This window comes from Plectropomus leopardus, chromosome 3 (genome assembly GCF_008729295.1).
Source record: "Plectropomus leopardus isolate mb chromosome 3, YSFRI_Pleo_2.0, whole genome shotgun sequence".
Taxonomy (NCBI): Eukaryota; Metazoa; Chordata; class Actinopteri; order Perciformes; family Serranidae; genus Plectropomus; species Plectropomus leopardus.
In genome coordinates, this window is record NC_056465.1 from 22,141,622 (window position 1) to 22,156,404 (window position 14,783).

The following is a 14,783-nucleotide window of genomic DNA, read 5'->3' on the forward strand; positions in this document are numbered from 1 at the left end:
TGTTTTATTGAATCTGTTATTACCTTTTTATTAATCTGCTGGCACGGGTCACTTTCTGTTAAACAGAACAATCACCTGCAGGTAACTGTAAAGGTGTGCAGCAAACACATTGCTGATACACCTTTGAATGACCTCCATGACCTGTATAAGCTTAGGTCTTTGAAGAAAGCCAGATCAATCTTGGCTGATCTGTGCCATCCCTTTGCTTAGAGAATTTATGTTGCTTCCATCGGGGCGCAGGTACAGTCTGCACCGATGCAGAACTAACCAGTTCAAGAGGTCATTTATTCCCACTGATATCAGCTTTGTAAAAGACACTCAGTAGTTGTAACTTGTGTTTGGTGTTTTTTGTCATATTTGTTTTGTTGATGTCCATTTCTTACTGAAGGATCTGAATCAAAATGCCTCCCTGGGGAAAATATAGAAACCCTGAGCCTAGTTGTTCACTGCCGTACAGTGAACATGCTTTCTTCTTTCAACATTAGATTGTGTTGTTAATGTGCTAACTGGCTAACTAGCATCAAGATGCTCTTCTGGTTTTCCTTTTTGAATGGTGAATACAGACAACCATCGTCTGCTGGTATAGAGGGGTATTTATCCTCACGGAGGAACAGAAAATACTTTCTAGTTGGTCATCAGTTTGGTTCGTTCATGCGCAACTTTTTGGTTGAGACATGGCAACACTAGACGAAACAGCAGAGGGCTTTCGTCCTTCAGTTCTCTGATGACGGTTTGGTGTGTCTGGGCCTTAAAGGACAAAAGTAACTCAAATCCTCAGATGACTAACACATTTTTGTACATTTCTGTATCATTCATAAATGATGGACAATAGTATTCAAGAGCTGATTCTCTTAGAAAAGGTCTCAGATTACTAACTGTGAAGCATCCAAGTATAAAAATAGTTCACTGTTGATGTAATGTCTCGTGTTTTGGCAGGGCTGAAAATAATAAATCGAGACAGTGACAAGGCAATATGAACCAAGTAATCTTGACTCAACAACATAATTTGTCAGTACTGTCTTTGTTGATCTCAAACACAAAATAATACTTTTACTCATCAAATGATGGAAAAAGATCAGCCCATAAAGGATGACACTACTGTGTATGTATGTGATGAACCGTCATTCAGTCCTGACAGCAAAATGCACTGTAAAAGATCTCAAAGAAGGAGATTATCTGCTTATACCAAACCAACAAAAGAGCACTGAACTTGTGGTCTAGAGGTTGGGAACTGTCAGTGCTGAGCTACACTCAGCTCAAAGGGTGCTGATTTGTAGCTGACCCTAGACTTTACTTATGTATATTACAATTACTGTTTATCAACGAGTAAACATTTTAGGGACTTCCTTAAAAAGGGTGTTTATTGCTATGATTATTCTATCGATAAATTCAGCTTTAGCGCCTCTAATTTTAATAGAACTTATAAAATAAGACAGTAACCTAAATGTTATGCTGCAGATTTTTATTAAGGGTCTTTCAGGCATTTTTTTCTGCAGTTTAAGAATCTAAGTGGCTCTTTGTCTGATAAAACAATAAACCTTCAGGGCAGCAAGGAGAAAAGGATGGTGCAGAGGCTCTTTGTGTGTTGCAAGCTAGCGCCCAGTTAGCCAGTCTCTCCCCCACATACTAGAACTTAATGAGACAGGGTGAGGTCACCCCTGACTTCACAAAACACACTCAACACTCTTTCCTCCTTGGCTTCAAGAAAACCCCTGAAGGAAAAACTGTTACCGGTATACAGGAAATATTTTTAACAAAGCCTGTAAGGTGAATCTAAGTTTGATCCCCTCCTCATTCAGTCACCTCACCTTCAACGATGATGGACTCGGCGGTGGAGGGAGCGAGAGAAATGGCGTCTTCGTTGCAGCGTTTGGAGCGGAGAGCGTCCGTCTCATCCATCTCCCCAGGGAGGGATCTGAGGGATGACAACCACAGGTCCAAGGTGGCATACATGCTGACACTGACACAAACTTAATCTCGCTAGGAGGTGGTAGCCTAAATTAACTCAGGAGCCAACATGTATATTTAAAAAGGTCCACAGTAACAAAGACATCAAATTGGCCACAAAATAGAAACCTGAGCAGCTACATTTTTTCTTTCCTTCTTTCCTACTTATTGCTGCCCATCTATGACTCCCGTCTTCTGCTCCTGTTTACACCTTCCCTATGCCTCTGTCGCTCTCTCTCTCTGCCTTCTACACACATTTTTCTTTGGGATGCAGCAAAAAACTAGCCCACTTCTGAGATCTGTCTAGACTCTGTTTTATAAGGCTGTTAGATTAGAAAAGACAGCTTGCCTTGATATGTCAACTATAAATACACATCTCACGATGGCACAAAGACAACAGAATTTCAGCATCAAAGAATCTAAAAATATCCAGCATTAACATACAGCAGGTCCTGTAAACATCTACAGAATTATAGATTTGACAGAAAGATGGCTCATTTTTGTGGTGGTGTTTGAACTCGAAATAAAAAAGGAATCCTGTCATTCAGGAGCAATCTTTTTAAAAGGTGGTCTCAAAGAAAAATAGAAATTTAAAAAAGTCTTCTGTAGAAAAAAGCCCTTTAACAGATGAGTGAAAAAGTCGTAAGGCAGAGACACTCACCCTGAGCTGTTGTCGTGACGGAGGCTGTGGCCAAGGCTATAGGCTGTGGTGAAGCTGGTAGTATGGGCGGCAGTCGAATGAGTGCTAGGTCCCCACGTACTAATGGTCATGCCTGGGGTGCTGAGAAAACCTGGGTGGCCATCCAGGGCCTGTGATGAGGCTGGGCCTGAGTGCTCCCTCTCTCTGTCCCGGTCTTTTAGCGCTGAGGAGGAAAGACGAGAGACAGGTGAACGGAGGAAATGAGAGGACGCGGAGGAGGAAGATGGGGACAGCCGAGGAGAGGGGATAGAGATAGCAAAAGATGAGCAGCGAAGATGAAAGCAGGTCGAAGAAGTGGACAGGTGCTTTTTGGACTCCTGTCCAAGTCGCTCCCAATATCTTTTCAGCCAAGACTGAGGCAGTGATCGGAAGAATCGACAAGTGATCAGGTCGCGGTGCATCAACACTCGGACACCGACGTGTCTGGATAGACCCCAGGATGAAGCGGAGGAAGATGGGGAGGAAGATGGGGAGGAAGAGGAGAATGGTCTCGAAATCCTAGAGCAACCTCTGGAGGGCCCCTTGGTTTGGGTAGCGCCATTGGTAACTGCTCGCTCCATTGCGGATTACTCAAACGAGGAAGAGCTGCAGATGGAGCTTTGTAATAATCCAAACTTCAAGGTAAGATTCAGCAGTTTTCGTTGCAGTATCAGTAGATATTACTGCAAAAATAATTAGATGCTGTGCCTTCAATCTTGTGATCGAGAAGAATCAGAGAACGTCCCAAAGCTGCCCCCTATATATATATACAGTACATACACGACCCGCCCATATCTTCCAGCAACTTCTGGAAAGGTGCACACCCTTATTATTTCTCGCACTTTCTGATTCTCCACTATTCCACGCTGCCTCTTCCCGTCTTACTGACCCCCTGCACAAGCTACTGATTGAGCCGGAAAAGAGGAGAAATTAGGTGTGGCAGTCAGGACTCCAGCTGTTCAGAAGAGAATAACAACTGCTGCAGGAGATTAATTTAAGCTGCTGCTGCTGCAGTCGCTCACGTCTCCTGCCGGATCAGTCACATCACTGAATGTTGCAATTAGCACTGATTGAAATTTCCAGGAATGGACCACTTGATGGTGATGACGATGAACATTAAAACACAGCACACATTTCTTTCTGAGGCTAATCAATTTAACAAGTCAAATGATCTTTTATCTGACCTTTAGTTAAGTCGAAAAATCTGATATCTGTTAGAAATAATTTGCAAAAATCTGATTTGCGTTTTTCTTTTTTTTGTTTCTCACGATGTTTTGATACAAATTTGACCGCAGTGAATAAAGACTGTAGTGCAATATTGCTTAATGAATCCGTGGTTTGGACAAAAATTGAACCAAAGGTAAATCACCTGACCGTTTCTGAGCAACAGCTAATCATCACCTTTGCTTACAGTCTGTTGGAAGCCAATCTCCCCCTCTACGGTCTATATATAGGCAGACACACATACAGCACACAGACCCAGACCCATATTAATACACGCACACACATACAGGAAGAGAGAAAAACAGGCTGATTTCACCTTCACAAGTCAAGTTCATCTGTTTAATCCTCTACAAACCACCAGAGAGGCAGCCTGCTTTTTAATTTGACACACAGGGACCAATCCATCTCCCTATCCATTGATGCACCAACCCCTCCAACTTCATTTGATGCTGTGGTCACTTGGATTCCCAAAGGGGTACATCTCCACATGCACATTTCTACTTACCAAGGTTAGGAGATCCGGATGGGCCAGTCCTCGGTAGAGAATCTCTCTGCATGGGGAAAATAAAGATTTTTTTCAAGGCCATTCTCTTAAGCTTTCATCAACTGAGTGACAGATTATAAAATGCCTTACAATTGCACTCTCTAACTGTATTTTCTTTACAGGGCGAGACTGCTCACATGGCCTTAACAAGCAAAGTCCATCTCAGGCAGATTCATAAGAGTGGACAGAGGCGTGTAATCTTCAGTCGAGTTGTCTGAATGCCCTGTCCCGAATGAACGCACAACTCTCCCTGCCAAAAGTGGATTTACGCTTCTCTGTTGAGAAGATGCAGCTGTGGAGGCTTTGTTGCTGCACAGAGGGTTCCTCTATGGCAAAAATGCACAACTTTAAAATGTAACCTTGGCACATAAAGCATGGGCCACATGGAGAAAGCAAGACCTGTGGTGTGCAGGTGCAGGAAGTGTATGTTTATAATGAACAAAAAAACAAGTTCCAGAAAAAGCTTGGAATTTTAGTTAGTACTGCAAGACAAAAATGTTTTTTTTGCAGTGCAGCATAGTCATCTATATTGAAAATCTTTTTCTCGCCTCACAATTGTCACTCTCTATTAAAAAGTCAGTGAAAGACGGTAACCATGTCCCACTGCTGTCAGTATGTAAACAACACTGTCTGACCATGACTCGAGCATGCAACAGTTTTTTTTGTATCCCATTCTTAAATTCATTCTGTGTTACTGATCCAGTGTCTGACCATGTTCACATATATGTAGTCTATAAGCTAAATAATAGAATACAGTGGAAATGAAGGTGCAAAGGGTGACTTCACTGTAGCCTTAGTCCCTGTTTTTCTATGCTCCAGTGTGTTGTTTACCTTATTCCTGCTGCTGGTGCACTCACCCAGCAGAGACTTGCAGCTCTTGTGAACGTTCACAGCACAATCTGAAAAACAGCAGGACAGGAACTGCGAGTCAGTGTTGCATTAGATACAGAGTATACCGTACACAAATGTAACAGTGGCGGCCTCATCCTTCAATATGGAAGGGAAAAAATGAAACGTTAAACAAAGTCTGAAATTTCAAAACCAATCTGACAGCTCCCTGAAGGCAGAGCTCAGAGTAAAGGCTGTGACTCAAACAAAAGCACTGCAATGGTGCTGAAACAAAGCCTGGAGGCATAGCTTTTCCAGCTGCCGCTACCAACAATCACAAAGTCAAGTATTTGTTTTCAGACAAGTATTGTCATCATGTCAAAGAATCACTTCTGGCTCCATGAGATTGGTGCAGTTGTTACTCTGTGGCGTCTGTTTGTTTACACGTAAAAGAGAGGCACTGTGGTCAGGTCAGGATCTCCCTTTATCTCAGTAATGGGTTTCTCTTTTTGTCCACTTTTCTCCCTGTATGAAAAACAAAGCAACTGCTCTCAGGCTTACATGACATGCCTGATTGTATCTCTGCTGATACAAATCAAAGTTGTTTTGGAAAAATGTACAGCAGGCAATAGGTTCTCCTCAATTAATAGAAAGGCAAAACGCTTGTAAAACAAAACAATTCAATCTTTCAGCCTGGCTGGTACATACTGTATAAGGTAAGCAACATAAGCCTCTCCTGAGGGACCAGGCTGGCCAAACAAATGAAGTTATCACTATGCAAAGTCTGGTTCCAACGCAGGCAGGTAAATCCAGACTGTCATGGACAACAAACACATGCAAAACAGATTTAGACATACACAAGTGCAGAAAAACATATACACACTAAAACAAGAGCTGCTTCCCTGATTAGAGGCCAATCAGTGGAAAAGGGGTTGGTGATTTTAAAGCCTGATTTAAGGCAGCAGTGAAAAGCAGACCTCGAGTGAAATGGGCCACTCAGTACTGGAAAAAGACAAAAAACGTCTGAAATTAGAACCGGAAAAGAATCATGTATCATTAGCTCCTTTTACACTGCCTGTTCAGGGCGAGAATGGCACGCCATTATTCTGCTTGGCGTCATGTATAAAATGTACAGATGTGAAGTGGGCGGGCACTGTTGTTGCGCCATACGGCCAAAAACACACCAAGCATCGGCAAAGGGCAGCTTGCCCCAACAAAAAAAACCTTTTTTTTTACAGCTAGGAGGGGAGTTTATGTGTTTCAGGCAGGATCAAACTCTTTTAACACAGGTCAACATGTCATGGGAGTCAAAGGACTCTGTTTGCTGATAAGCTGGGGCTATTTTCCGGCTGTAATTAGCAGCTTAAAGTTAAAGCTTAAAGTATCTCAAACTTTATGTTTGGGTGCACATTGCACGACAAAATGCACTTTGCTGCTGCTTGGTGTTTTCACACCATTAAGCTGGGCAGCAGGAATAATAACAGAGCCAAATCAACATCTGTGTAAAATGACACTAGATGCAGATACTGATGTGTTACACATCATGCCTCTCACACAGTGGTGATGGGGCTGCCTTACGTCTGCTTTGTTTGGTTCAGTGTAAAAAAAAGCGAAGCCAGCATAGCAGTGGATCTTCTTTACAGCAGTATTACAGAATTACAGTTTTAGTTTTAAGGGCTATTGTTCTGTGTGTGTGTGTGTGTGTGTTTATCATTCACTGATGTTAAGATTTTAAGATCTTAATGATGTCATTATTTTTAGTAACACTGTTATTGATAATATTTCTGAAAAATCATGTCCTTTTTTTTCAGAAGAAGTAGTGGTCAGCGTGGAAAACTAGCTCAAACAGGACCAGTAGTCACTGTTCATGGCAAAAATCAAAGTGAACACATTAGTTTTAAAATCAGCTTTCCCCCAACACTGCCCCCTTTACATTTACCATGTTACATGGGGCACAAGGCGAGGTGATTGTTTGAATCCTACTGCATAGCTTGTTGACAAAGGTGGCACTCCTGTGAACAACACAGTTTAAACCTGACCGACACTAGCAACTTCCACTAACTGCTGTACAGCCTACTGTAAAGGCCTCTATTGCTTATTCCCCTTCTGTGTGCTGGTACAATGGAGACAATGACAAAAAAAAACTTATTCTAAAGGCGTGAAGCAGAGATGATCATTCTTGTGAGTGAGGTGAGGAGGAATAAAGAATAAGTGCATTTGCAATGTGAGTCCTTTATATTTGAGTGTAAGTGTAATCTATCTTCTATCTTTCCCTTTTACCTTTTAGATTCAGCCCCAACCACTTTTACTTTATTATTTGACTTCATTCACAATCTCTAACCCCCCCGTCTCCCGCATCTTGGTAATAAATGAACAATTGCTGGCTGAGCTGAAGGAAAAGAAAACAGAAACTAGCTGCTGAATACTCTTTACCAGCAGTGCTATGTCCCTCTTTGAGTTTGGTCCAACAGCACTTAACTACTACACTTCATGTTGGACCAGTGCAAGCCCACTGAATCCCAATGCAGAAACCCAGTTTGCTAAAAACACCTTTTCAGAAATGGCTGTTTTTAAGTTAGTCCACGTCAGATTTCACTCAGTTTTGAGGCTGGAGAAAGGAAAAAAAAGGGTTTTTTGGGGGGGGGGGTTACCTTTAGATTGAGTAAACAGTTACAGAAGTCAGTCGGCCAACAAACTTATCAGCAGTCAAGCAGCCACCAGACCCACAGATAATTTTCCATGCTGCTCCAACTAATAAGCAAAATTCCAGTCTCTTTGCCAGCCTGGCACTTCCAGACAAAAACCACAACAAGCCTTTGACATCTAATACCCTAACACAGGCAAGGCTGGGTAAAAGCATCGCCAAGAACAGGAAGAGATAAGACAGTAAAGACAGATTGCAGAAAAAAGCCATGTCATTGCAACAACATCACTTGTAGTCATCATCAAAGAATCCTAAAGTAAGCAATTTCTGTTGGGGAATATGTAGTAGAGATAATTGAACTCTGCATCCAAAGGAATTTTTGCTTATTGCATGTTTTAAAAAAAAAAATACTCTAAGACTAGCAAGAACACTGTGTTTTCCTTTTGCTGATATCACAGAGCTTATCAGCGATGACTTGTTTTGCTACAGACCACCTCGAAGGTTGGCAATACCACAATGCCGGTATGCCAAAGCTGCACCAGAAAATGAGTCACAACTAACACTACCAGAGTAGCTCACACTATCAGGTTAGTGTAGTTGGTGGGTGTCAACCACTTCTGCCACTCATGAGCAATGTTGTAAGTTGCACTGTGGTTTGCAGATGATTCATGGGAGACGCAAACCCCTCATCCACAGCACCACCACCACACCCAACATCTGCTGACTATCACACAAGAAGCACACTTGTGGTGTACAGCACACAATTCAGTGACTCACTCATTGAACTTGAAATACAAACAAGGCCTAGATCACTACTATGATCTGCAGAATGATATATGAGCAGCATTTTTTTTGGCTTGATCTTTGTGATGAATGAAGACGCAAGCAAACAAACCAACAGAAAAGCAAAAAATATGATAATGAAACCAGTTAATGATCACCTATGCTACTGTGTTGCCTTGTGTTATCATACAGGAAAAAAGAGCTCCTGATAGCGCAGGGTGGGTTCTTCCAGGGAAACATTAATCTGACGTGTGTTGGTGTATGTTGTATGACTCAAACAAAGGGTGTACAGAATTACAGTTTCGAAGACTGGTGGTTTTGTGAGTGTTACTGCATTAACTAAGAATTACATATACCTGTACTAAGGCTGGAAAATATGGAAAAAAATCTAATATTACAACATTTTTGATTGAATACCTTAATTACGATATTGCGATGAAACTGTAGAATTGACTATTGGTACTTTAACAACATATTTACACAATGTCATTTTTGATGAATAATCATCAGTAATGTGGGTATAATGACAAAGTGGGTAGACGCAAACAACTGAACAGAAAATTTTAAAATCAGATTACTGTAATGTAGCTTTTAAAACCAGTACCAGTACCAGTTACACATTACCAATGACTATTTTCAAAAGCATGGAATAGATTTTTAGAAATTGATTTTTATTTAGTTAAATACTAAAACTTGCAAAGACTTCTGTGCTTGAGATAGGTAATTCACCGTGAGTTATTTTAAGAGATGTGTATAATCTAAGATGATCTTATCTTGGAAATGTGCCATAAAACTCTCCTTGCAAGGACACTCTTTATGTCTTAACCATTAAACAAGCAACCAAAAGCAACATCTCAGAGATTTTCAGGATTGGTTTTCAGTTCTTCATTTTGGAGCACCCTGTAAAATTTGTTCAAAAACATCTGTCTAGCTGTACATGTACAAGCATGCATATCAATTTTATATCTATGATTGGTGGCACACTAAAACATTTTAGCTTAAGTGGTGGTCCACTGTATGAAAATACCAGCACTGTTCACTTTTAAGTGTATGCTTAGTGTTAAACACCATGTGCCCTCTTCTTGTAACTAGGCAAAAATATATTAGTCTTCCTCAGTGCAAATTCAGGTGTTGTATTGTCACCATCTAGTAGATGTAGGTTAGGCTATAATCTCCTGTGGTTTCCTTAAACTATTCTTGGCAGAAACTAAACCCATGTTAAAGCCACGTGTGCCCAAATCACACTTACACAGTTCACAGAAAAACCCCTGCTACCACATGTGGTTGTACATACCAAGCTAGAGGAAAAAAAGAGGTCACAAGAGCTGTTTCGGAGGTATTCCTTTTTTACACAGCAGCTAAACTGAAATCACCTGCGTCCTGTATGTGTAAGAGGCCACTCTTAATTTCCGGAGACAGCAGGGACAAAAACATCAACACTTGGGGCAAACTCTGAAGTAGCCAGCCAACCAATGACATCATCTAGAGAAACAGGAGGAACTGGAGCTCCGGGACGTGTTTACTCAATGAAGCGAAACATCTCCGCCGGTCATATTACTTGTGAAAGTGGCAGGGTCTTGATCACCAGTAAACACAAGTCGCATACAAATAATAATAATACTAGAAGATGAAGCTTGGCGAAAGCTAAGGCAAAAGCAGAGATCTAAATAAGAGCTGTGTATTACTGATAGTTACATAGGATTGGGGCAAAAAAAAAACTTGATCAGGACATCCATAGTCTAGATTCATACATTTTACACATCCTACTTCTTCTTCTCTGTTTCAAAAGACTTTTGCCCATCAGCTGACTAATGAGGCCAAGAGAAACAGTAGTAGCAGATGATAACAACAGTTTAGAGGTGAAAATCGACTGATGGGTACTTAGAGGAGACATGGAGGCAGTCAGACTTTAAATCTAGTAAAAAGCAGACACCCATAGAGTCAGGCATGCTGCAGGGCAAAGCACTGAAGCATGGAGAAGTGGTGTGCTAACAGAGGTGGGTGAGACCAGAGTCAGTGGAGTGGGCTGTTATGCACCGGCAGACCTGCCAAGCACAATTAGCACCATGTGACCCAGTCAGAGAGAAAGCTTAGTCTGAACAGAGAGGCAGAGTAAGAGTAAGAAAAGCGAGAATTTGACACCCAAGAGCAACATCATTTAACACATCGAGGATTATGGAGTTTCATAACACCGAGCCAGTTAGCTGCCTGCTGAGCTGAGCCAACTATAGCGGGTGGGAGAATAAACACAAGAGACAGTTACACACAGACTCGACTTCACACGACAGATCCCGATCCAACTGTAAATGTGACTTGAACTAACCTTTGAATCATATTAAAGGAAACATCTGAGCAGGCTAGTACATTTAAACAACCGATTGTGGGTGAATAACATCTTGGAAGCTAACGTTAGCTAGCAATCACCTGTTGATCTCCATGCAAAGTCTGCAGCCTCCAGCAAAGACAAACTCGTACAAAAGCATCATAAACTGAGAGGAAGTGAAGAGAATTTGTGCAACATTCAGATGCGAAGACAAACAGAGTCGGTGTGGTCTGTTGTTGTTATCACTTTAAGCTAATTAAAGCTAACTGCTTACCCCAACTAACCTTGTTTTTTTAAATAGAAGCGGCCAACGCGCTAGCATTAAGTGGCTAATAGTTAGCTCGCTAAGAGTAACTGGAGTTTCATTTGGGCCACTTTGTTATAAATCAAATACGTAAGAAACTTTACAAATGGGTTCCCCTTGTTAAGACACTCACTCAAAACACAAGATAACAATACAGCATCCGAGAAAAAGTTCAAGGAGCGGTTGTTTGGCTATGATTAGCATATAGCTACTTAGCTAACGGCCAGGATGCCCGAAAAGTCCATTGAGCGAAACAACGGGAGTTATCCACCTGATCCCGCTATAGACCATCGCTACAGTAGCTGCCTCTTACCGGGTTTATCTCAATCAGCTGCATCCAAAAGGAAATGTAGTCTGCTCATAAGATAGATAAACAAGTTCTGCCATTGAGGTTAATGGTAAAAAGTATCCCACATTCTTGGTTTTGTCCAGTTTTGTGTCCTACTCTCACTGGGAACAATCTCTGGCATACAAACGACGCATTCCACAGGCTGATTCTCGGCTGAATCCCCACAGGGCTCGGTTCAAATTAAAGGGACACTCACTTGTTTTCTCACGCCTGTGTCCGAGTGTGTACCAAAAGCACAAGTGACAAGATATAGGATATGTAAGGGACTGTTCTTTATTTATTAAAGGAGGGTGTAACTTTTTTTACCCTCCCTGAAGCTACAAATATTTTTCCTAGAGCCTCTTTGAGTAAACATGCATGATGCTCCTCCTACCATGAACTATTTTTTAGGTTTTCAAAATTTACCCTATCATGTTTAAAGGTTGAAGGGTAATATTCTCATAATATTACGACTTTATTCACATAAAATTCCTACTTTTTTCTTGTGAAATTATTATCTTTTTCCTTGTAAAATTACGACTTAATTCTCATAATATTACAAGTTTATTCTTAGAAAATTACTAATTACTAATTTCATTCTCAAATGAATGATACTTTGCTACAATGCTTAAGCATTTTGGGGGTGTAACTCTGCTTTACTTGCGTTTTTATGTTTCTGTCAACTTAAGGTTTTTGTTTTTTTTTAATTTGCACATACACATGTATAGAAAAGACAAGAAACGTAAATTAAAAAGGTAGGTAGAAGCCAAAAATGGAGATACCTCCCATATTACATAAATATAATCATTCATCACAAGAAAAAAAGATTAAGATAAAGATTGCATGATTGATCACAATTTCAAGATTACATAGTAATTCAAAGATTAAAAAAATACAAATGACAAATAGTTTGTATTCACAAAGTGAAATGCATTACAAAATTATCAGTGAAGTTTCATGATTCTTAAATTTTCTATTTAACATTTCCCCTAAGCATTTTACTTAGTTACTATAAAATAGGGAGGGAAGAGGCGGACGGACAAATGAAGGAATGGGAGGGAAGGAAAAACAAGTCCTTTTAAAGTTGTAGGTTAAAGAAAACTGTTTTTCCTCAAGTATAATGTAGGCTGTAAATTTAAGGTGGTGTCCACGTTACAAAGAAATAAATGTCATATGTCTCAAAAACTCTGACTGCTAGCTTTTTGATAACAGCATTTGATTGTGCTTTTACTTAGCCTACAATACTAAGGTACATTTTTTATCATAAAATTATTTTTTATATTTAAGTACAGTGAATAACAGGTACTTTAAGTCTTTTACTTAAGTAATATTCTAAAAGGTGATTTTAACTTCCAGCCAAGTTATTATCGAGTAAGAAATCTATATTTTTAAATATGGCGTTTTTGGGTACTTCATCCACCACTGCAATGTAAACATATATTTGGTACTGTTTTGGGGTTTTTTTTGTTTTGTTTTGTTTTTCGATGACCATTGGAAATTTGAAAATCCAATGAATTTTTTAAGGAAAACGTGCCTTCGAAACCCACTGGCAAATTGTATGCCCCTCCCTTAAGCCATAATAAAAAACATAAATCCCTCCCAACAGCTTGAAAAATTATTTGACATGCCTCCCTTATTTTGTCCCATCCCATCCCCTCTCATAAATAACAAACAGTCCCTAACTCCATCACTCTCAACAGGATGCTTGTTGAATGGAGAGTTATCTCAGAGGGAAAGCAACAGAGATAGATGTGTTATTGGTTTCTGGTTAATGTCTAAGAGAAGCTGTGCAGTTGGATTACACTGGATGTGTGGTGCCCTGTGCCTTGTGAAATATGCCAGAACAACTTTGTTTAATAAGCACACTATTAGAAACAATCATATGTTACATCCCCCCCTGCCAGGCTGCAGGATTTATAAATGTCCTGGACACATTATGGCCTTTGTGTCCCACAGAGCTGAAGTGAGGAAGTTTGTTAGGGTGCAGCCATGAAATAATGAAGTGGTAGCACAGAATGACTCATTGCTCCTGTCTTTGCACTGCTGGAAATAACTCATTTCAAAGAAATGAAATTGGTGATTCTTTGTTTGAAACTTTGTTTGGTGATGTGAAATTCTCTGCCAACAGACCACATGGCTAAGAAGACTCTGAATTACAGTTTAACAGTGTCAACAGATGTGTGTTAAAAGTCAGACTGTGTCATGAGGAAATACCCTGTAGGAGTACAAGTATCGTTTTTTAAATAATGTGTGCACTTTTAACGGGCTCATATAAGATCAATATGGAAAGTCTGACTTTAACGAATGTGCACTTTAACTGTATCACAAGATTTACACTAACTGTAATTTTAATATAATAAACATAAAAGTCATGATTGTATTGAACTTTTTAAATGTAATCATTTCTTTTGGGGATGAGATAAATTAAGAGGCTGCCTCTCTGTGTATCTGTGTTTAAAAAAACTTACAAGCAGTGGTGGAGGGTACTATTCCGTATTTTACTTTTACTTTTTGCGCCACTTATCGAACAGCGAACAGTTTCCACAAATTTTATGTATGATGTATAAACATCAAATCAGTATAATGTTTTGTTATAAATTATAGTGTCTAATTTTACTGTGCATAAAGTAGTTTAAATGAGCTTTCTACAACAATAAACTCCTGCCACATGTTAATGCATTTCTAATAATACTCAAAATATCTATATTATCAAATGTATGGAAAATTTAACAACCAAATTAGTACATATCTGCATAATGAGTATTTACTTTTGATATTTATAAGTACACTTTGCAGCTTTTACTTCACTAAAATCTTAAAACCAGGGCTTTCACTTGTCATATGCTTGCACACATCAGTCAGTGCAGCAAAGTAAATTGTAGACATTTTAGTGCCATCATGGCTAAAATTGTATTCCTTTTATGGACATGTTACAAAACTATCATGTTAATCTCCATTAACCCTTAAACTGAAAGGTCTAGTATGGCGGTTTTATGGGGATAAACTAACAGAAATGTTATACGATTTAGATTAATAAACATGTTTTCTTTAGGGTATAATCTCACCTGAAAATAAGAATTGTGTTTTTGTTCCCTTAAAATGAGCAAATTTACCTACTTAGGGAGCAGATCCTCATCTACGGAAATCACCATGTTGCACTTCTGTGTTTGTACCATAGC

At 39.8% G+C, this 14,783-nt stretch overlaps 1 protein-coding gene across 5 annotated transcripts in view; it reads right to left on the bottom strand.

Annotated features, from left to right (window-relative positions):
* The window catches only part of arhgef18b (rho/rac guanine nucleotide exchange factor (GEF) 18b), a 57,412-nt gene that overhangs the window by 26,327 nt on the left and 16,302 nt on the right, over nt 1-14,783 (bottom strand). For all 5 annotated transcript variants that reach the window (XM_042516727.1, XM_042516714.1, XM_042516719.1 and 2 more), the window contains 4 exons: nt 5,226-5,293; nt 4,356-4,401; nt 2,609-2,810; nt 1,809-1,915 (listed from right to left, as the gene is read on the bottom strand). In XM_042516727.1, coding sequence (XP_042372661.1) covers nt 1,809-1,915; nt 2,609-2,810; nt 4,356-4,401; nt 5,226-5,293 — 423 coding nt within the window. The remainder of the gene's footprint in view (nt 1-1,808; nt 1,916-2,608; nt 2,811-4,355; nt 4,402-5,225; nt 5,294-14,783) is intronic.